A 24,700-nucleotide genomic window follows, 5' to 3' on the forward strand; every position below is an offset into this window, starting at 1 on the left:
GGCCCTTTGCTGCGTGTCCTCCCATCTCTTTCACTCCACCCTTTCCTGTCCCCAGCCCCCCCCAAAAATTCACTATTCACGATATTTTTTATCACTTTTTTCCACGTTTTTTTACCATGTTTTTATCACTTTTTTTCCACGTTTTATCACTTTTTTCCATGTATTTTTTGTCACTTTTTCCCACATTTTTGTTAATTTTTTTCTTCGCTTTTTTAGAAAGTTTTTTTTTGTTTTATTTTTTTGATAATTTGGTTGAACGAAACCCAAATTTCTGATATAGAAACTTTTTGAAAATGGGTCAAATTTGACCCGAGGGCATCAGGAGGGATAAATGATGGTTTATGCCATCATTGATTCTAAGACATGTCAGTATATTAGTGTATATATATATATATATATATATGTATGTCAGATTGGGGCTGTCACATTTTTGGCCTCTGGTTGCTTTGAACCATTTCAGAGATCAGTAAAACTGCTTTTTTCTTTTCATGCGATGCAAATGGATATCGCTGGTATGGCCTGTACGCCTTTCTTCTTCTACTGATTCTCTTGTGTTGCTTTTATGTATTGTATGCAGGGGTTAAAGTGGGCCGGAACGATCCAGAACGGCGTTCCGAGAGTAACGGGTGAACTCGCTTTAAAAAGTGAGTTATCTTGAGTTCCCACCTGCCAGATTCCACTTTAATTAACCCCTGATTGATAACAAGGACTCCCTGAAAGAAGAGATAGCGCGTCCCAATGGGACCTCCCTAGCCCAATCAAGGATACATAAAAAAATAAGTTACTGTAGAGAAAGAAACGGTGAGAGAAAGAGGACTGAAGGGTGTATACGACAGCACTGCTCTCCTACCTTGAGGATCTCCCCATCGGCGTAGAGCACGTAGACGGTGACTTCAATGTTCTTCTGAACGCTCTTCCCTCCTCTCTCAAAGTCCCCTCGCTCCAGAGTCAGGTACAGGTCGTTACGGATGTCGCCTGGGAACCGCAAGGACACAGACAGGACACCTCACAGTTTGTCTCACAATTCACCTGACAAATGTAATGATGCCACAATGTGAACACAAGCCTGACAAACACAGACGCAGGGTTGCCGAGACAGTTTGCATTGTGCCCCTTACATCTTCTTAGGGCGTTTTCACACCTAAAAGTCCGAACCAAGGTCCAGACCAAGGCTCATGTTTTTGTTACATTGTCTACATTTGATCCGGTAAGTCTTGGTTTCACACTGCAGTTATGCAAGCGCACTAAAAGATCTATACGTTACAAAACTACGTCCTGCCGTCATCACATAAATATGTGATCCAGATACTTAGAATGGATTGGTTTGTAGACGGGCTTCCCCGTCCTCTCGTATCCTCTCTCTGGGTCGGAGTTTTTTCAGCTGACTGCTGCTCTCCCCTACTTAGAGACAAATGGAAACCTACACCGTGCATTCACGAGGCCTACCACTTAACAAGTAAACTGCTGATTTATATTCTGCTCTGATAGCCGACAGCTGTCAGCACGATCTCTCTCACGTAGGCTACACACTAAGCACTGAGCTTAATTAAAAGGAGCTTCCCCGGTCTTATAAACACCAAGATAGCCTGCCAGAGCTTCCTGTAATTGGTCCGAAAGTCCAAACCACCCAAAAAGTGTTTTCATACTGCAAACAAACCAAAACCACCTCTTTTGATCGGACCAAAATTTGGTCTTTTGATCCGGACCGTGGTCCGAGGCACCTTTTCTCACATGCAATTTTGGTTCGGACCAAACTGAAAAGTCCGGACCAAATGAGGTAGGTGTGAAAACGCCCTTATGCCCAAAAACGACCACGGATATTGTAGGTATATAGTGTCCGCGCACACAGATTCAGGCACACGCAGTGTATCGCACACATTTTAAAGCTGAATACCTCTGATATACACAAGACCAATGACCCGTGTTAGCGATTGTGGATTCATTTATCATGTCAGCTTGTCCTTATAGAGGAGATGTCACCCTTAATGTATCAAGATGGGAGTTAAATACTCGCTCCATCACTGCCCGAGGGGAGGCTTTACGTGTGTGTGTGTGTGACATGCATTGTTAATGTGTGTAGAAAGGTGTGAAGGGACACTTCTGCATATTATATAGGTGTAGATGTTGCTGTTTGGAGGGCAGTCTGAGGGTAAATGTCATTCCCTTTGGTTATTTAGATTATTTCAAAGGCTGAAAATGATTCACAAGAAAAAGTAACGCATCTTTAAAGCCTCTACATGCTAAAGGAGCACATTTACTTGGCATGTTCTTTGTCAGATGGTGTTGGAGCAGAAGTGGGATGCAGCGATATTAAAATAAATTCAGAGTAGAGGGCGATGTTGCTGAGTTGGAAATTGACCACTTTAAATTCACGACGTGACTTTCCAATTTGGTTTTATTACAGCTACAAAGATCATTTCATTAATCGCTTAACTGATCTGTTGTCAACTATTACATTTAATCACCATATTAAGTCTGCACACTGCCCTTTGTACCACGCCTTCATCTGGGTGCCTTTATACATACACATAAACTACCCTGGACTACCCCGGACTGGACTAATTGGCACTGTTTGACTCCCTTACTGGCTATATTAGCCACCTGCCCATTTTGCTAGCCGGCCTGTATGGTCAATACACCATGCTGTCTTTTTGTCTGTATGGACAGTTTTGAACTTTAACTTAAAGGTCCCATGACATGGTGCTTGTTGCTTTGGCTTTGGTCCATGCTTTTTATAGCCCTTGTTGGGCCCCTTTCCTTTTTTAGGTTTTTTTTTTTATGCCCCCCCCCGTCCCCTCTTACCTTTCCTTCTTTTCTTTTTCCCCCCTGGGCCCCCCCTAATACTGTATCTGAAGTCTCTTTTATATAGGCCTTAGTGGTCCCCTAATACTGTATCTGAAGTCTCTCTTTATATAGGCCTTAGTGGTCCCCTAATACTGTATCTGAAGTCTCTTTATATAGGCCTTATAGTGGTCCCCTAATACTGTATCTGAAGTCTCTTTTATATACACCTTTTTATATAGTGGTCCCCTAATACTGTATCTGAAGTCTCTTTTATATAGACCTTAGTGGTCCCCTAATACTGTATCTGAAGTCTCTTTTATATAGGCCTTAGTGGTCCCCCCTAATAATATATATCTGAAGTCTCTTTTATATAGAACTTAGTGGTCCCCTAATACTGTATCTGAAGTCTCTTTTATATAGGCCTTAGTGGTCCCCTAATAATGTATCTGAAGTCTCTTTTATATAGAACTTAGTGGTCCCCTAATACTGTAGCTGAAGTCTCTTTTATATAGGCCTTAGTGGTCCCCTAATACTGTATCTGAAGTCTCTTTCATATAGACCTTAGTGGTCCCCTAATACTGTATCTAAAGTCTCTTTTATATAGAACTTAGTGGTCCCCTAATAATGTATCTAAAGTCTCTTTTATATAGGCCTTAGTGGTCCCCTAATAATGTATCTGAAGTCTCTTTTATATAGAACTTAGTGGTCCCCTAATACTGTATCTGAAGTCTCTTTTATATAGGCCTTAGTGGTCCCCTAATACTGTATCTGAAGTCTCTTTTATATAGGCCTTAGTGGTCCCCTAATACTGTATCTGAAGTCTCTTTTATATAGACCTTAGTGGTCCCCTAATACTGTATCTGAAGTCTCTTTATATATATTATAGTGGTCCCCTAATACTGTATCTGAAGTCTCTTTTATATAGACCTTAGTGGTCCCCTAATACTGTATCTGAAGTCTCTTTCCAAATTCACCTTCAGCCTGGTGCAGAATTACAGCCACTAGAGCCAGTCCCACAATGAGCTTTCCTTAGGATGTGCCATTTCTGTGTCTGTAGCTATTGAGGAGAGAGAGCAAGGTGGAGGGTGGGGGTGTGGCCTTGACCAACTGCCACTTTGCTCGTTTGAAAGCCATGATGTCTCTCTCTCATGGGTGGGCCAAATTCTCTGGGTGGGCAAAGCAGAGAAAGGGGAGGTAACCTTTCCCCTTATGACCTCATAAGGAGAAGATTCCTGATTGGTCCATCTGAGCTTTCATTTTCTCAAAGGCAGAGCAGGATACCCAGGGCTCGGTTTACACATATCACCATTTCTAGCCACTGGGGGACCATAGGCAGGCTGGGGGAACTCATGTTAATGTTAAAAAAACTTCATAAAGTGAAATTTTCATGCCTTGGGCCCTCTAAACTTTTCTTCAAGTCTTTTACTAGTGTCTCTGTATAGTTCAATAATGATTATTCTATTTTGTTGTACTTGAATAGATATAGAATTTGCACTGACATGCTACAATCTAACTTTACTGTAAGGGCACACTATTGATATCTTCCTTTGTATTTTTGTAGTATGTATATATGCGTGGATATCATATATCTGTGAGCCTATGTGTATGTATGATGTGTATAAGCTATTGGACACCTTAATTTCCTTCTGGATAAATAAAGTATCTCTATCTCTGTCTATCATCTATATAGATAATCTTTTAATCGGTTTGAGTCATTTTTTAGGAAAAAAGGTTAAACTTTTCTGATTCCAGCTTGTTAAATGTGAATATTGTTCTAGTTTCTTCTCTCCTCTGTGACAGTAAACTGAATATCTTTGAGTTGTGGACAAAACTAGACTTTTGATGTCATCTTGGGACATTGTACTATAAGTACTTTATTCTTGTTGCTTCTTTGTGAATTTGCTGGGACTTTATGGTCCGTATGTGTGTTATCTCTGTGCATTTATTCTTCATTTACCAATAAAAACCAAAATGGACAATGGAGCTTTTGAAAGCAAACAGTTTTCTAACAATCAAAATGAACACACCTTTACAAAATGACTAATTACATGAAGCACAACTTTGAATGTTTACACTAATAATAATTATTATAATAGTAACATATAGACATGTAACATGTTCCTAAAAAGAAGCCAGATAAATACTTGTGATGCAGACACAGCTTAGCTTAAAGGTATAGTCATTGTAATTAGGAGGGAGAAAAACACTTACTGAAATACACGTCTCTTTTCATTAGCTTTTATTAGTTTCGTGGCTGTGAATAGCTGAGAGCATTTGGATGAAATAATTAGACTTTCATTAGAACGCACAGCCACAGTAAGTAGAACGGGGGGACTAAATCACTGATCCAGTGGACTGAAACTCGGTTTGATATAACTGACAGATGAAACATGGACACCGGTAGGAAAACACATACATATACACATACTGTACATATAATGTGTATATGAATGTGTATATTGGTATATGTGCCTGTAAACTTTAAGTGCTCATATTATGCTTTTTGGCTTTTCCCCTTTCCTTTATTGTGTTATATATCTTTTTGTGCACGTTATAGGTTTACAAAGTGAAAAAGCCCAAAGTCCACCCCAAAGGGACTTACCATCTCCAACAGAAAACACTGTTCACAAACTGCTCCAAACAGCTCTATTGTAGTCCAGCCTTTACTTCAGAGACAAACGTGGTCACTTTGTAACACACGTTATAATGCTCGCCTAGCTGCTAGCGTGGCACGCCCTCATACTCTGCTTCTGACTGGCTAGTAGTCCTTACCTAGGTACTGTCAGGGCACGCCCTCATACTCTGCTTCTGACTGGCTAGTAGTCCTTACCTAGGTACTGTCAGGGCACGCCCTCATACTCTGCTTCTGACTGGCTAGTAGTCCTTACCTAGGTACTGCACATGTGTGACTCCCAACAAAGATGGAACAGAAGTGCGATGCCTCACTCTGTAGCTAAAACAGAGAGCTCAACACACAGGGTGAAAAGAGGAGCTGCAGCAATGTGCAGTACAACAAAAATATGGTGTTTTTTGAAAATGAAACCATGTAAACCTATTCTGCTACAACCTCTAAATACAATTATGAACCTGAAAATGAGCATAATATGAGCACTTTAAAACAAACTGAAAAATCTACAATTCACATATAAAGAAATGTGGTGCTATTTTATAAGTAAATACTGGTCAAATAATAAATAAAAAAATAAATACCGGACATCTTTATTTTGAGGCACACAGGCTGAGTAAGAAGTGAATATTTAAGTCCACAATTCTGATTCCTCCTCTTCTCTTGCATTAAAGTGTGATTCAACTCTCATCACACACAATATGACCTGAGGTGGACCATTCCTCGGTACGTGTGTCTGACTCACCTGGCATGATGACATCAGGGAAGCCCAGTTTGCGTGTCATGGCCACCCCCCTGCTGAAGATGAGCGGGTTCTCCCGGCGGACCTGCTCCATGTCGCCCCGCAGCAGCTGCAGAGAGATGATCAGACCTGCAGGGACGGAGAGAGGGTCCACACGTTTAGTCGGCCATCATATTTCTCAACACAACACAGCACAACTGGCTTTTCTTGAATGCTGCTGGAACACACTGGGAATTAATGAAGGGCTACGTGAGCTCATCTGACAGGGCTCTTGGGGTACCTGTGACCAAAAAGGTTGGGACCCACTGCCCCAAACTACAGCTACATCTCTAGACCAGTGTGTCTCAAATGGGGGTGTGTGTACCCCTAGGTGTACTTTGGAGGACTGCAGGGGGTACGTGACATTTTTTGCAAAATGTTTTTCAGTTACAAGGATGTAGTTACTTCTACTGTCTTTTTTTTCTCCAAGTTTGTCGCTTTTTGTCGCTGTATTTGAAGTTTGTCACCTTTTTTTTGAAGGTTTTGTTGCTTGTTTTGACCTAGTCTTGCCTTTCTTCCTTACTTTCATCTTACTTTAAGTTTTTTTTCTGCTTTTTTCAAAGTTTTCATCTTATTTTTTTTCGAAGTTTGTTGCTTATTTGTCGCTTCTTTCTACTGTGCTTTTTTTCGAAGTTTTTGTTACTATTTTCGACCTATTCTTGCCTTACTTCTACCGTTTAAGTTTTTGTCGCCTTTTTCCATCAGCATTTAAATGTTTTCCAGGTCCAAGGCTGTTGTTTATTAAATCTTTCGCTGACATCGCTGTATTCTTCCTCTTTATAGAGGCTTTTTTTTTCTACCAAAAATTATTCTCGCTGGTTAGGGGGTACATGGCTTAAAAAAACTGTTGAAAGAGGGAACATTACTGAAAAAAGCTTGAGAACCAGTTGTCTAAAAGGTAGTTTTGGGGTCGCAGGACTTCACAGACTTTAACGAGAGGGCACAAGGGGTTGAGTTCCCTGCAGTGACACCAATTAGAACGATTTCCCAGCGGATGTCAAGGGATGACACACATGTGTCAGTCCGAGTGCGTGCTGCTCTCTGAAAACCGGACGCCGCCGGGAGCTTTGTGTGTTTGTTTTGGAACCGACTTCATGAGGTCTGTGTTCAACGTGTCTTAAGTTAATCAGCGTGTGTAAAAAGCTCCCTCCTCACAAACGCAGTAGCGCGAGTCAGTAACGCTGCTGCACTTCAGTTCCTAACGCCAACAACCCTCGGTGCCCTCTGCTTCTCAAGGTCCCTCTCACGGAAGCTGAATCTGGAAGAGACGGACACACGGTGCAGACACGCCTAAAGCAGGCTGCAGTAACTCGCCCATTCCTAAACGGGTCGCCTGATGGCCTGGGGCAAGTAAAACGCCACGTTGGGCAAGTAAATATAACAACCCATTTTGCACCGGGGCATCATCGTATCATAAATGAGGTCATCGTTTTCTTGCCCCCCCGTAGCAGAATGTTTGTTGAGTGATTTGATTTGAATGTGCTGTTGGCCAATTAAGAATTAGGACAGTTTGGGGAATTTTTTTTATTTGTTTTTTTAACCGTTTTTGACAGGTTTACATTTATTTTTTTTGACATTTGACGGGTTTTTTTCCCCAACGCTTTTCCCACTTTTTTTTCAATGCTTTTGGCTTTTTTTTTTAAAGGTCCATTGTGTAATTTTTTGAGTTGATTCTTAGCACAAACCCCTTTGTTCTTTCACAAATATGTGCTCATTCATGTGTAATTACTTCCACCAACTAATCAAAGTATTCCTGTACGCGTAGAATCTGCCATTCAGAATCATTCACAATACATAAAGGTGAGTCACTTGAATGACGGCCGCCATGTTGCGCCTCAATCTTTAAAATGCATTAGCCAAAGAGGGACATACCTCCGCCTTTCGCACTTTTACACTCAGTGGCACTGTGACGAATGCCAGGGAGGGGGGAGAAGATTACTCTTCCGGCAGATTTGAAAGCCTGTTGAAGATGGAGGATCACGCCTATTCTCGAGGACATGTAACGGAGTCGCCAAGGAGGTTAAAAAGAGAATTAAAACGACAACGCGAGAGGCAAAGCAACAAGACCAAAGTTAATAATGGAGTGGCTTTTCAAAGATGGAAAGAGGAGCAAGGATTTTAAAAGGGACGCCAAAGTTGCCTGCTTTCTTCTCGACAGGTAGGGATATTCAGCCTATTGTTGCTTGGCTAACTATAGCATGGTTGTGCATAACGCCAGAACGACGTCTAGGATACTTTTCCTCGCGTCAATGATGAAAAAGGATTGTCTACCTTGTAACATAAACGTAATCATATGTGTCGTGATTTCCCTGGCAGACAACTAGCTACAGCTAGACCAGCTGCGTGTAAACGATGGAGATGCTAAGAGCTCATTTCGGTTGCATTGACATTGTTCATACTGCTCAGAGAAATCTATTAAAAACACAAAGCTCTTCTCTCCTACGCTGTAAACATCGCCTTACACTATTAATCTTGTACTACACAGAATAACGATAGCACTGATACTTTACTAACGTTAGCTTGCATATGTTTGGGAACCCGATAGCTGATGTTAGCAATGAAATGGTACCAAAATAACGTCAAACTATTATTACACTGGAAGGAACTCTCATGGACAAAGTCATACTTCTTGGAATATACGGCCACCGTAGGAGTTAGAACGCGTTCGGAATGGGAGGGGCTAGAAAGTAATATTCAGTCGGTTGTCATATACAATTTGCCGGGAAGATGGGAGAAATTCTTACACAATGTATCTTTAAATAGTTTTTTACGGATTTCTTTTCCAAATGTTCAAAAAAAAATTTTAGAGTGTTTTTTTTTTTATGCTTTTGACGTTTTTTCCCCCTAAAAAACAATAGAAAAACACACACACAGTGGCCGTACCGTAGTTGGTGCTGGGAGCGGTGTATTTGGTGCTGGACTTGCGGATGATGTTCTCGTGGATCTGGTACCATTCGTTCTCATTGTTACACCTGGAGAACAGACACAAACCATCAGGAATCAGGTCTCATTAGGCAGAAAACTCACGTTCTTTAAACCCATTAGAAACATAAATCCAAAATATCGGCAAGCCTTCGTTAAGAACATGACTGTCTGTCTTTTCTTTTTCATTCACAGTTGTTCTCAAATAAATTACCTACTGACCTGATTGTTTTGTTACTTAATGACGACTCTAAATTACACCTGCTCGAGACAGAAGTAAATTTAGCTAGCCGGCTCAGGCTCAACTGCAACCAAGAAAATGATAGGCAAGGTGTGACATTTGTTTTCTTGTATATTGGTTTGTTTTAGTCACACCAGAGGATGGGGGGGTGCGTGAGGGTTTTGGTTCCTGTTTGATTGTATGTGTTTGTTCTGTACGTTGTGTGTTCAAAAATATAAAAATAATAAAAAATGGATCATAAAAAAAAAACAAAAAAACAATTGTTCTCAAATATTGTGTATAAATCTCAGAGTAGTCCTCCTGTTGGTTATTTACACAAATAACATGACAACACAAGTTTTAAAAGGCTTCATGCTTGATTTAGAGGAGAATGAAATAGTCAAACTTCTATTATCTTTATTGGTATTATAATGTCCACTGTTCATCATACCAACTGCTATTATTATTATGAATCATATATATACATATTATGTCTGAATCAGGGTCTCTGTGTCCCAACAGGCAGCGGAAGGTGGCCGCCCACCAAGGGTCAGGGTCTTTCACAGGTTTCTGCCTGTAAAAAGGGACTTTTTTCTTCGCCACTGTCGCACCAAATGCTTGCTCTTGCCCATATAATTGCAGCAAACAGCATATGAGCCACAAGCCAACAGAAGGACTCGCTGGAATTCGAAGCGACATGATGACACGGCAGTTCCTCCAGGCCAGAAAGAGGAAGAAGATTGCAGCGATTGTTTTTATTATTTTCATGCCGGCAAATGTAAAGGAGCCGAATTGTCGTAAAGTGACACGTTAACAGCTTTCAGTCACGTCGACATCGCAACTGAGATGGATGTGTAACCATCCGTAAAGCATGAAGCATCCTCAGGAGTTCAGCTAAGGTTGCAACACACACACACACACACACACACACACACACACACAGTCACAGTTAAATCATGCTGTGACTGTGAGCACTTTAGGGCTCCTGCAGGCAAGTCTTCAGAAGTTTCAGTCGATTGGGCTTTCCCTAATGTCAACGCTTTTTGTGTGTGTGTGTGTGTGTGTGTGTGTGTGTGTGTGTGTGTGTGTGTGTTTGAGAGAGAGCTAGAGACGAATGAGCTGATGGCATTATAAGACTGCAGAGCTGTCTGTAGCTCATGGGGACTCTCATTCTCTCTCTGAGTCTTCGCTCTCCTTTACATAATACATAATACAATTACAGAGAGAGGGAGAGAGGGAGAGAGAGAGACTTTTAATGAGAGGGTGAAGTGTTACATGAGGTAAAGAATAAAGAGACAAAGGGAAGAGAGGGAGGAAAAGGTCAGCGTTTAAGAATGAAAAAGAATGGGAGTAAAGATATGATAAAGAGCGATATTGTCTGTCCCCTTCTTTATTGTCTCTCCTTATTGACATTCACAGTTGGCCTCCCCCCTCCCCCGTCTCAACGCCACCAGAGGGACATGTCCCCCTGACCTCGGTTGCTCTTCATCGTCATCCTCTCCCTCAGCGCTCGCCAGCGGGAGAAAGCCCAAAGCCGGGCTCTCACTCTCGTTTTGGAACGAGTTCCCGCCACTTGGCGTTTGGCCGCGCTATATTTAGAGAGCTTAGCTTTTAGCGTAGCTTCCTCATGGAAGACTTGGCGGCCATATTCTGCTTTATGATGACCCATGCACAAGTTAAGGGATTATATTTCACTGAAATTATACCTTACGTATGATTCAATGTGACGCTAATAAAATGGATTATTTGAGTGATTGGTCGAAATGTCCCGAACACGGAAAAATAAGAAGGAAAATAAAATATCCAGGCAGAGTGCACAGTCTCTGCAGATACAAAAAATGTGTGTAAGGGGTGTGCGTGTGCACCTACGTGGGTGCATGCGTGTGTTTGTGTGTGTGTGTGTGTGTGTGTCCTTTTCAGTGAGGATGTTTGTGAGGTGAGGTTAACCCTCCTGTTGTCCTCGGGGTCAAATTTGACCCATTTTCAAAAAGTTTCTATATCAGGAATTTATGTTTCTCTCAACCAAATTGTCAAAAAAATAACCCGGATGGTTCCGTACGACGCTCTTCACATGTAAAATAAATGATCAGTTCATTACTTTTATTCAATTTTATAGCATTGGAAGAAGAAAACTGATAAAAGAACGTTGAAAAAAGTGACAAAAAAGTCAGAAAAAGACAACAAAAATGTCAAAAAGCGCAGAGAAAAAACGACAAAGACATCATAAAAAGTCAAATTTTGACCCAGAAAAACCAAAAGTAGCATGGTCGACGAGAAGATAACACAAGGGTTAGAAGGATAATATAATTCATTTCATGGATTGATCCTCACTGTATCTCATTCCAGTTAGTAATTCATGACTTTCTCTGTGAGTTCTTGTTCCAAGAAAAAGGTCCATGTCTGCTTCCCACTAGAGGATGGATACCCGAACCGAGCCGGGCCGGGTTCGGACAGATATTTCAAAATGAGGTTCGGGTCGGGCTCGGTCACATCAGCGCGATAAGGAACATTTTAAATTTAAAAGAGCTGATTATGTAGGTGAAGTCAGAAGGAAACCGGGTTAGAAATCAACTTCAGCAGCATTTCACTTACTATAAATACTTACACCAGGGTCAGTCGCTTTGGTGTTTCTATGTGTGTGTATGTGTGCGTGTGTGTGCATGTGTGCGTGCGTGCATGTGTGCATGCGTGCGTGTGTGTGTGTCTGTTTGTAGGTGTGTGTGTGTGTGCGCTTATGTGTGTGCATGTGTGTGCGTGCATGTGTGTGCATATATGTGTGTGTGTGTGCGTGCATGTGTCTCTGTGCGTGTTTGTGTGTGTGTCTGTGTGTGCGTATGTGTGTGTGTGTGTGTGTGTGTGTGTGTGTGTGTGCGTATGTTGTGTGTGTGTGTCTGTATGCGTGCGTATGTGTGTGTGTGTGCGTGCATGTGTGTGTGCGTGTGTGTGTCTGTGTGCGTGTTTGTGTGTGTATGTGTGTGTGTCTGTGTGCGTGCGTATGTGTGTGTGTATCTGTATGCGTGCGTATGTGTGTGTGTGCGTGCATATGTGTGTGCGTGTGTGTGTCTGTGTGCGTGTTTGTATGTGTGTGTGTGTGTGTGTCTGTGTGCGTGCGTGTGTGTGTGTGTTTGCGTGCGTGCGTGCGTGCATGTGTGTGTGTGTGCGTATGTCTGTGTGAGTGCGTATGTGTGTGTGTGGTGCATGTGTGTGTGCATGTGTTTGTGTGTGCACGTGCGTGTGTGTGTGTGTGTGTGTGTGTGTGTGTGTGTGTGTGTGTGTGTGTGTGTGTGTGTGTGTGTGTGTGTGCGTGTGTATGTAAATGTGTGTGTGTGTGTGTGTGTGTGTGTGTGTGTGTGTGTGTGTGTGTGTGTGCATGCGGCCACATACGTGTAGACTTTGAGGACAAAGTCTTTCTCCTCTTTGAGCTCGGAGATGGTCTGCAGCACGTCGCTCATGGCCAGGACAGCGCAGCCGTACGGCCGGCGGTATTGAACATGCGGAGGGCCCTTCTTACTGTCGTTCAGCAGCATGCGACCTGCGACAGGAAGCAGATTTTAAAAGCTGAAACTACATCCCGTGTATGTATATTTTTCGGACATAAAGTAAGGTTGAGAATGGTGGTTACTGTGAGGATAGTCAGCTTGAATAACAAGGTCCTATTGGGTTTATTTTCCTTCCTTCATACATGATTTACCATCGTCTAACGCTTTGGACTCAGTCTCTGAACATTAGAAACTTGATAAACTGACCTGTTCTGATGACCTGGGAGATGATGTAAAGATCTCTCTTCATGTCTTTGTTGCTCAGGTCCTGCACAGTCCAAGAGAAAGAAGAAAACCAGACAGATCTGTGAGTTTAAGGTCTTATTCGCTCTGGCAAATGCATCCGGTCTTACCTTGCACCGCAGCCGGTTTTTTCGTGATATCACAAGATCACGTGAGAATCGCAGGATCACATATCACACACACACAAAAACACACCCCGTCAGGCTTTAAGTTCTGCGTTTGTGTCCACACAACAGCGGACTGAACCAATCAGCGCCCTGTGAGGCGCTACTAGCTAGTTTAGACGGCGACTGTGTTCAAAACAACAATGGCGGACGTGATGGACAGATGGTTCATCCAATCACTTTTTTTTTAAAGCGCCTGCCCTTTACCCTTCTCAGATGGTTCTGTGTTAACAAGCCCTCTGGCTCGTCAAAAAGCCAGAGGGCTCACACAGACATACACACACACACACACACACACACAGACACAGACACACACACACACAGAGACTCACACACACACAAACACAGAGGGCCCTATTTTAACGATCTGAAACGCAAGTGTGAAACGCCAAACGCAAGTAGCTTTGTGGGCGGATCTCTGGCGCTGTTGCTATGATACCGGCGAGATAAATGAGTCTTGCGCCCGACGCAAATCTTAAATGGGTTGGTCTGAAGTAGCTAGGTGTGGTTTGGGCGTAACGTGAAAATAACCAATCAGAGCGTCATCTCACATTCCCTTTAAGAGCAGGCGTATTGTTCCATGGCGGATTGCTATTATGGCCGGCGCATTTGCCTGCGCCGCGCGCCGCCGGAGCTGTCCGGATGCGGCAAAGTAATAAATGCCCGTCTTGACCGGGTGGCGATGTTGCTGCGGCCTCTCGGGCGCATCTCCTCAAGTCTGGAGAGGATTGCTGCAGCCATGGAGCGTGGGCCTCCAAACGCACCACCTGCACCTGTTGTGCCCCTTCCTCTTCCCCCCACTCCATCTCCGTCCACCCGCTCCATCAGGAGCACATCGCGCATTACTCCCGGACCAGATCCCGCCGGAGTGTCCAATCCCACCGTAGTTCAACATCACGTCTCCTTAAGTCCTCTAATATTTCCTCATTTATGTCATCAACACATCCATCATTCATGGAAATGTGTAAAACACAACAAGCCACAAAGAATGCTGCGACTTTTTGAGGACTGTATTGTAAAATGCCTCCTGACCTATCCAAACACCTGAAGCGCATTTTCAGTAATATTTTTCTTTGTAATTATGTATGGTTTGCAAAAATGGGAACTGCTGTAGATGAGAGAAGTGTATGCGTGTTGTGCACACCACGTACATTATGCGCCCCTAAAATAGCATCTGAATAACGTGCTACTGACTTTAGACTAGCGCGCCACTGACTTTAGACCAGGTTTTTCCTGGTCAGTGGCGGAATTGTTTTCTGAAACTGCAAAATAGGACTACGATGCGTTTGCGCGAACACGCTTCCTCTTTTCGCTGAACCGCCCCCTGGAGCGCAAATACATTCCCTAATTTACAGACGTGCGTCAGTGAAGGGAAAAGTCCGCTGTGTGTCGGGTGCAAAATAGGACACACACACACACACACACACACACACACACACACACACACACACACACACACACACACACACACACAGACACAGACACACTCACAGAGACACAGACAGACACACACACAGAGACACAGACACACAGAGACACACACACACACACACACACACACACACACACACACACACACACACACACACACACACACACACACACAGAGACACAGACACACACACACACACAGAGACACAGACACACACACACACACACACACACACACACACACACACACACACACACACACACACACACACACACAGACACACACACAGAGACACAGACACACACACACACACACACACACACACACACACACACACACAGATACACGTCATTACACTTTGTAATCAAAAAGTAATCTCACTCTTTAGAACATGGGACCTTTAACCTGATCAGTCCTACACTAACCTGCCGTGTGTCCTGCATGTCAGATGCTGTGTTCCTGAAATAATACTGACTCAAAGCGCTGAAGCACTCCTAAAGCAAACTGGAGGAGCTTTTTGTCCAAAAAGTCTCAAACTTCATATCAATGAAAATGGGTTATTTCCCTGCCTGGGAGCTGCAGCCTCCCCAGGTTGATTCTGCAGCAGAGCAATAGGGGGCAATGCATCCTTACTTTTCTATTCACCCTACCAGTTCTTCAAAGGTACTCTCCCTAAGCTACACCAACCACCTGCATTTTACAGTTTTTTTCGATTGCTAAACGACAGTGGGCACAACTGGAGTCACATGTGCAAAACTCAAACTACAGTCTGCACTACCTACAGTCACCTGAGCTAAACAGTTCACATCACCTGCAAAACTCATTCAAAGCAACACAACTCTTAACACACGTCTCAAACAGTATGCACAGGCCTCACTGAGATAACACACACTGTCACTCAGGACACTAGAGAGTGATAACAACTAGCGTCAAACACCAATACAGAAATTACAAACTTTCTCATCTTTACAGTTTGAACAATTTGAGTGACTTGACACTACTCAACAGTTTATTTAAGAAAAAAATATAGATTGTATAGCATACCAATTTTTACATAAGGTAAACAAGAAGGAATGAAAATCATCAGTTTTCTTCAATAAAGTATTTTGTCTCTAGTAATTTATGGAATTACTGGGGGGAAAAAACTAAAGGTACATAACAGTACCAACGAATAGTGTGACTAATCCTGCCTCTCTCCAGCATCATGTGGCAAGTTCATCACATTGGATGTCTGCATTATCTCTAAATACTAATTACTGTAATGTGGTGTTTCTATTGCTTTCACCTCCATTACTTTCTGAAAAACAGTAAGAACACAGTTTTACTATTGTAAAGATATAGTGTTTTTCACTTTTTTTTATAGCTGTGTACATAACCTCAGACATCTTACCTGGACATATTGGTATCTTTGCTCTTTTACCCGTTTCTCTCAAACAGTACAGTGTAGAATTGTTTCATTCTTATTTGGTGTTTGTATACAAAAAAAGACTTTCTGAGCTTTCTCTGTATAAATACCGTATATGTTCACTAACTAGTCTAAAACAAGACACCTGCTTAGGCTTTCAGCTAAAATTGCAATCAGCAGTGTTTGATAGGCACCAGACTGAAATCTATTCTGTTTTGAATGTGTGGTTTACAGTTTTGACAGCAGTGTGTTAGCATTTGAACAAAGTGCTGTAAATCTACAGTGTTGTGCACGTTGTGGTTAAAGTCGTGGGATAAGTGTGTAGAGTTTTGAAAACTGTGTTCAAGCGATGAAAAACAAACTAGAGTTTGGTCCACATGAACTGCTGCTGTGCAGACTGTAGTTAGAGTTTTGCACATGTGACTCCAGTTGTGCCCACTGTCGTTTAGCAATCGAAAAAAACTGTAAGCACACTGTATATGACTGTGTGCGTGCGCGTGTGTGTGTGTGTTACCGTGAAGAGGGCACACAGCCGGTCCACCTTCTCCGGATTCTTCGGTCCTCCGTTCTTGTTCAGTCTCACCATGAACTTCTCACTGGAAAAAAACACAAAAAGACCAGCGGCCATCTTTAACTTTACAGCAAATGTTTAATGTCACTGAGGCAGACTCGGATTCTGAGTTGACCTTTGACCTAAAGGAGACTTTAGGTCAAAACATACATGTGTGCAGACAAGGCTAGCAGCAGCAGCAGCGGCGCGCCAGACACCTTTCTGGTGTGCAAAGACGTAGAAAATGCCACGCAGGCGCCACGCGACAGAAATGCCACGCTCACGCCACTCAGCCGGTGTGCAGGCGGCCTTCGTGTTTTGGAGATCTAGCTCGTGATCAAATAGTTTCTAGTTCAAGATTATGTCCCAAAATGTTGGTTCTCATAGTAAGGTAGTTCTCAAGTTGGCATGTGAATTTGTCACACGTCTTTCATGGATGTGAAGGAAGATACAATTATATAGAAATGTCCAACTTGTATATTTTCAATTAGAATTGATTTGGAAAGAAACTCCCGGACACTGTGAACTTGCAAAGCTCAGTTAAATAGCTGGCGAGGTTCATAATAAATAAAAATGTATTTGTCTTTTTCTAGTGGAGAATGTGATTGGTGCACACCCACAGTGTCCTCCTACAAAACATGGCCTCTCAGTATCTAAAACTTAAATTAATCTTTGCGAGTTAGACAGTGTGCGGGGGTTTCTTTGCAACGTTTGACCTACCTGTCCCTCTCCTACGCACCTGTCTCATGGAATATACAGTATGTAAAAAAGTATTTTTCTGTTCTGATTTATAATTGAATTCAAAGTTCAGTGTATGAACCCAATATCATTTTATCAGTTTTAGAAACTCTAACCGCTCATCCTTTTCCCCTGGCGCCCTCACAGAAATACAATTCTTCCTGACTTCTCCTCATGCCTCCTCTCTTCCCCCCCCCCGGCCAGTGAGGAAACTCTATAGCAGCGTGTCTCAGCCTTTTTTTTCGCTTCAGGGTACAGCGAAATATTGCCTGCCGGTGTCAGCGACTCTGTTCTTTAACCCACAATTATCCAGGGGAACATGACAAAGCTGCCATGCTTTTATTCAATAACGGCGTGCTTGACATTAATACGGTTAAGCCTCAGACACATTATAGGATTTCTCCAGTCATAAGGGACTCTGAAAAGAGTAAAGCGCCGCATACTAATCCGCTGACAATTGATGCACACAAAACACCAACAGCGGTGTAGATGCGCGGTGTGAATATAGCAAAAGATATTTCATTTTGAAACCAAAAGTAGTCGTGTGGATGTAGCCGGCGAGGTGAGAAGGTGATTGGCTGCAATCCCCCGTCTCTCCAGGCAGACTCATGAAGTGGCGTATGTACGACACGCCAATTCATATGTCGTTTTGGCGTGTTATCAAGACGCATTATCGCTTTTTAGCGTGTTTATCAACGCCGTTCGGCCACCGTTGACCTACATTACGTTTGAATTGTGACCTTTCTATATCAGAAATCTGGGTTTCTTTTAGCCAAATTTCCCAAAAATAACTGAATGAAGTTGGCTAGAAGCCTCGATGTTGCACAGAATTGGGTAATAATTTATACTTTATGCTTTACAAACAGGCAAACCAGAAGGAGGACAGCATGTGAGTACGTAGGAAAGTGTTAGAACCGTCAAAAAAAGGAGTCAAAAGCAACAAAAAAGCGTCAATAAAGGGTTGATAATTGTCAAAATATGGCCGACGGAAAGACAATACGAGGGTTAAGTGTAACGGCTATTTTGTATATATTTCTTTCTGTATTTACTGTTGATTTCAGATGAATGTTTAATATGTTTGTGTCATGTATCTCGTAGTGGAAGCGTAGCGTTGGAACATCCAGCGTGCAATGTAGTCGGCCTGTAAGTGCTTTTTACTTGACCATGCACGCTTTTATAATTCTGATTCTGAAAGCTTGCCTTTTCCAAATAACTGCCAACCCCCCGGTTTAAGTCTAGTCAATAATGCTTCCCTAAAGAGTCAAAATCACTATATGTGTTACACTACCTGAACTGCATTTTTAATGTAAGGAACCATGTCTATAAGAACATGATAAGAAAATAATCATATCATTTCCAAACTGCTAGAAGTTGTCGCAATATTGTTTCATGAGTCACTTGTGTTTCCTGAAAAAAAAAAAGAATGATATCATTATGGAAAAGAGCTCTTTAAAAAGTCTTTATTATTCAGCGTGTACTCCCACACAATAAACACCACCTCTCAGGTTATTGCTAATGTTTGCACAATTCCCTGAAAACGACAGCAGGGAGGGCCGACAAATCCTCGCAACGCACACTGTGTCCGACTCTTTAAACCAAACAATTTATTCAAATCCCCCAGAGATAGCGCGGCCCAAACAAACAAACGCAACAAAAGAGAAGAAAATGTATTCTCCCCGAATATGATTGTTGTGTGTGTGTGTGTGTGTGTGTGTGAGAGTAGGTAGGAAACTGGGAAGAGGGGGTGCAGGAAAGAGCGAGTTGGGGGTTTTCATATTCAATCGCGGCTCCAGTTTCATTGTTGTCAGATGTTTTTTTCTCGAGTCAAAGAGGCCAAAATAAGCACACGCACACACACACACAGTTTTGTGGCACTATCTTTGTGGGGACCCGTCATTGACATAATGCATTCCCTAGCCCCTTACCCTAACCTTAACCATCACAACTAAATACCTAACCTTAACCCTTACCCTCACCCTAACCATAACCTAATTCTATCCCTAATCCTAAAACCAAGTCTTAACCCTCAAACAGCCCTTTAAAGTTGTGGGGTCCAGCATTTTGGCCCCACAAAGCTGTCAGGACCCCACAAGTATACTGGACTCCCGGTTTATGGACCCCACGAATATAGTTAAACAAGAACACACACACACACAAGCACGCACACACACGCACACACACATGCACACACACACACACACACACACACACACACACACACACACACACACACACACACACACACACACACACACACACACAGAGGGAGAGCTGCTCAGAGGGCAAACACTCTCAAGAGCAGTTCCTCCTCTCATCCTCTCTCCTGTTTCCTCTCCCCTCTCGCGTTTCCTATCCTCTCGTTCTTTTTCGTTTCCTTGTCTCTCCTCTCCTCTGGTTTCCTATCCTCTCCTCTGGTTTCTTCTCCCCTTTTCTTACCTCTCCTCCTTTCCTTTCCTTTCCTTTCCTTTCCTCTCCTCTCATTTTCTCTCTCATTTTCTATGCTCACCTCTAGTTTCTTGTCTTCTATTGTTCCCTCTCTTCACCACCTTTTTCCTCTCCTCTCCTCACGTTTCCTCTTGTTTCCTCTCCGTTCCTCTTTTCTCCCCCTTTTTCTCTCCTCTCAGTGTCTCAGAGGAGCAGGTGTTGTCATAACACTTTACTGCTGAGTCAGACTAGACACTGAAAACCGGTTGCCAAGGTCAACAGTGTCTGTGGGCTGTGTGAACGCGTGCACACGCACAAGCACAAGCACACACACACACACACACACACACACACAGACACACACACTGACTCTACACTAAACTCATAACCACTAAAACACACAGGAACGTGGCCAGGTTAGCTCAGATGGTAGAGCAGGCGCACATATATAGAGGTTTACTCCTCGACGCAGCGGCCGCAGGTTCAACTCCGACCTGCGGCCCTCTGCTGCATGTCATTCCGCTTCTCTCTCCACTTTCATGTCTTCATCTGTCCTGTGGAATTAAAGGCCTAAAATGCCCACCAAAAACACACACACAGAGGAATACACATCATCGCCCCCATCACAGCTGGCCTACATCAGCCTCTTAATTGACATTCCTGAACTGTTAGCGTTGCGATTACTCCACCAATGCATAATTAATGTCAATCATTACGGTGGGGAGGGGGGGGGTCATGTATTATTCACAGCAGCTCCGTGTGGCCACTTGCCACCATTTGTTCCACATGGTGTCAGCTAAGTGCGTGTGAATGAGAGAGCAGAGTGGGTGAAAGGTTAAATAGAGAGCGGAGAGAGAAAACAAATGCACCTTGTACAAGCTTTGGCAGTACTGCACTGCAGTTATAATCTATATTTTTGTAATAATAATGTGTCAATGTAAAAGGTGTCCCTGGTAGTGATGAACCTGCAGAGACTGATCATCTGAATCTGCAGCTCCTCTCGGCTTTACTAGAGCTTGAAGGTGCCATGGCATGAAAATGTCACTTCATGAGTTTTTTTTAACATTAATATGCGTTCCCCCAGCCTGCCTATGGTCCCCCAGTGGCTAGAAATGGTGGTAGGTGTAAACCGAGCCCTGGGTATCCTGCTCTGCCTTTGAGAAAATGAAAGCTCAGATGGGCCGATCTGGAATCTTCTCCTTATGAGGTCATAAGGAGCAAGGTTACCTCCCCTTTCTCTGCTTTGCCTGCCGCCCACAGCTGCCCAGAGAATTTGGCCTGCCCATTAGGAAATAGAGCTACAACTGTGGCTGCAAGCTGGTCAAGGCCACACCCCCACCCTCCACCTTGCCCCACCCTCTCTCCTCCTCAATAGCTACAGACACAGAAATGGCACATCCTAAGGAAAACTCATTGTGTGACTTGCTCTAGTGGCTGGCAGGGATGGACTGGGGCTAAAAAACAGCCCTGGACTTTCTCCTAAATAGGCCCACCATCTGGCCATTCACCCTCAGCCGTGCACGACAGACACTAGCCAGGATGTCCTGATACTATGCACCAGTACTGTAGCCTATCAGACAAGGTATTCTCATCAAGTAACATCTTAAAACCAATGCTGATAAATGGGGTTGTGTTTATTAGCCATTTGCAGTTGGTACCATCTTTACAACTAAACACTCTCTGTAGAGACAGGTGTTTAGGCTTTTGCTGAGGGTGGTAAGCAAGAAAATGTTCCAGGCTGTGACTATCTGACTTGGGCCGTGTGAAATATTGTGATGTAGAGCATCCTGGGACATCCTGGCACTTCCCTGCACTCTCCCTCACATCTTTTGTGCTGCAACTATCTTCAACCTGAATAAACAAATGCTTTTAAAGATAGGATTTGCTATTATTTATATATGTGTTGCTTTGTGTTAAAGAATTAGCATTGAATAACCTATTTAATATTTTGTCAATGTCATATTACACTTTTGATTCATATTAAGGCTGTGAAATGATGAAAATGACTAGGCCCTATCAATGTTGTCTGTGAAGCTTTCACAAACAACAACCAGGTCTTTGCCAGTTCCACAATAGTAAACGCAAATATGAAAGACAAAGAAAAACTGCACTCTGATGGAACAGACAGAAAGTGCAAGCTAGGATTTTTGGTTAAACTTTTGGTTAAATTTGGTGAATTATTTAGCCCCCTCCCCAGTTTGTTAGAACGTTTAGAGTGGTACCAATGCATGCCTGATGTTTTCCCGTTTTATGTAATACCATAATCTTCATCCTAGCAGCAAAAGTGAGTTCACTACAACCTCTCATATACAACCAAGTGAAATCGCGGCCAACCTGCTATTAATTTCTAACGCGTTTAATGTTTCAAATGAACCGATAATAACAGAAATTATTAAACACGTTAAGTTTGACAGCACTAAATGGCACGATAATTTTCATAATCATGATGCACATGTTGATAGCTGACTATGCAATTTGCTAAGATAGGGATAAAAGCAGCCTATTATAATGTGCCCTGCTCCCAGTGTGGCCAACTCTTTTCAAATGAAAGTCGCTGGCACCAGCTCCAAAAGTCGCTAAAAGTCGCTAGATTACGTCATACGCTCATTTGCATATTTGTGACGTCATTACGCAATCATTTGTATAAGCTTAGTGGTTGTGTCAGCAAAGTAGATAGAAAGAAATAGAACTCTTTAGCCAAATAATCACAAATTCAATACAGGAATTTATTTTACCTTATAATTATAACTTAGGTAGCCTATCTTTGAAGTAAAAAAAAGAAATTCTACAAAGGGATGGAAAAAGATAAGCGGCGTCTTTCTCCCGTCGCGTCCTGCTGTCTCTTCTACCTACACCCAAGGGGGGAAGCAAGCGTCTGGTTTGCGTAGCTCCTATGGCGACATTTTGATGCTAAGAAGTGATCACCCGCCGTTAGCATTCCATTGACTGACATTCATTCTGACGTCACTTTGACAGCGAATAACTTTACATCTGAAGCGTTTAAAGACTCTATTCGTCCGTTGTTTATTTCTAAAGAAACACGACAATGTATAAAAGGCTCCATTACCTTGTACCTCACGTTATGGCTCCGTAGCAGACGCTTTTATAACAATAGGCTAACGATTGTGTCATAACCACGCGACTTACTGTCGCATAGTAGAGGAATTACCGTATAGTACAGGAGAAGCTCGCAGGCAGTTTGGATTTACATGAGCTGTTTAGGTTTAATTACTAATGTTAACTAGCATTTTAGTTAGCAATAATTAGCCTGTGCTTATGTTATCTCCTTACATATACCTACGCTCTCCGTCTCTGAAAGATTGGGAATGATTGAGATTTCTCTTGGCACAGCTACCAGAAGACTTACAACTTTCAGACACGTTGCTCACGTCACATTTACGTTGTCTCTCTCAGTTGGAGGCTGCGCAGTAAAGCTGGCGATCACCGGAAAAGTGCTTCTAATAGCCTTCACTGGTCTCCGTCCAGAGCAACGGGATCTGTTAGTCCACTCTTATATACTGTCTATGCCTACACCGTCCCCGCACACCCTGTCCCCCCTCGGCTCCTCCCTTTCTAACTGCCTGCGCACTGTGTGCAGTGCTGCTGCACATGTGGAGAGAGGGGAGAGGCTGCTCCTCGGCTCCTCAGTCACAGAACAGAAGACTGTTTTGGCAGTTACAGGAGAGAAATACCTTGTGTGCTCGCTGGTCGCTAGTCGCTTTTTTGAAAAAATGGTGATAGCCAGACAAGTAGGCCTACTCTTCTTCCTCAGATTCTTTTACCCGTAGCATATACAGTAGGCTAAGTGATCGTATTAGCGCCCCATGCTGTTGGCTGTTAACTTTTTTTGTGCCGACGGCCGTCGGTTGGGCACAGATTGTCAGTCCGTCCCTGGTGGCTGGAATTCTGCACCAAGGCTGAATTTCCTATATAAAAGAGACTTCAGATACAGTATTAGGGGACCACTAAGGTCTATATAAAAGAGACTTCAGATACAGTATTAGGGGACCACTAAGGTCTATATAAAAGAGACTTCAGATACAGTATTAGGGGACCACTAAGGTCTATATAAAAGAGACTTCAGATACAGTATTAGGGGACCACTAAGGTCTATATAAAAGAGACTTCAGATACAGTATTAGAGGACCACTAAGGTCTATATAAAAAGAGACTTCAGATACAGTATTAGGGGACCACTAAGGTCTATATAAAAGAGACTTTGTATACAGTATTAGGGGACCACTAAGGTCTATATAAAAGAGACTTCAGATACAGTATTAGGGGACCACTAAGGTCTATATAAAAGAGACTTCAGATACAGTATTAGGGGACCACTAAGGTCTATATAAAAGAGACTTCAGATACAGTATTAGGGGACCACTAAGGTCTATATAAAAGAGACTTCAGATACAGTATTAGGGGACCACTAAGGTCTATATAAAAGAGACTTCAGATACAGTATTAGGGGACCACTAAGGCCTATATAAAAGAGACTTCAGATACAGTATTAGGGGACTACTAAGGTCTATATAAAAGAGACTTAAGATACAGTATTAGGGGACCACTAAGGCCTATATTAAGAGACTGCATATAGTAAGGGACCACAGGCCTATATAAAGTCACTTCAGATACAGTATTAGGGGACCACTAAGGCCTATATAAAAGAGACTTCAGATACAGTATTAGGGGACCACTAAGGCCTATATAAAAGAGACTTCAGATACAGTATTAGGGGACCACTAAGGCCTATATAAAAGAGACTTCAGATACAGTATTAGGGGACCACTAAGGTCTATATAAAAGAGACTTCAGATACAGCATTAGGGGACCACTAAGGTCTATACAGTATAAAAGCATCCAAAAAGCAGCATG

At 42.8% G+C, this 24,700-nt stretch overlaps 1 protein-coding gene across 13 annotated transcripts in view; it reads right to left on the bottom strand.

Annotated features, from left to right (window-relative positions):
• Positions 1–24,700, bottom strand: part of LOC120557451 (dedicator of cytokinesis protein 3-like) — a 297,285-nt gene that overhangs the window by 58,035 nt on the left and 214,550 nt on the right. For all 13 annotated transcript variants that reach the window (XM_039797775.1, XM_039797784.1, XM_039797783.1 and 10 more), the window contains 6 exons: positions 16,631–16,712; positions 13,080–13,140; positions 12,718–12,865; positions 9,075–9,163; positions 6,156–6,281; positions 851–975 (listed from right to left, as the gene is read on the bottom strand). In XM_039797775.1, the coding sequence (XP_039653709.1) occupies positions 851–975; positions 6,156–6,281; positions 9,075–9,163; positions 12,718–12,865; positions 13,080–13,140; positions 16,631–16,712 (631 nt within the window). The remainder of the gene's footprint in view (positions 1–850; positions 976–6,155; positions 6,282–9,074; positions 9,164–12,717; positions 12,866–13,079; positions 13,141–16,630; positions 16,713–24,700) is intronic.

This window comes from Perca fluviatilis, chromosome 4 (genome assembly GCF_010015445.1).
Source record: "Perca fluviatilis chromosome 4, GENO_Pfluv_1.0, whole genome shotgun sequence".
Lineage (NCBI taxonomy): Eukaryota > Metazoa > Chordata > Actinopteri > Perciformes > Percidae > Perca > Perca fluviatilis.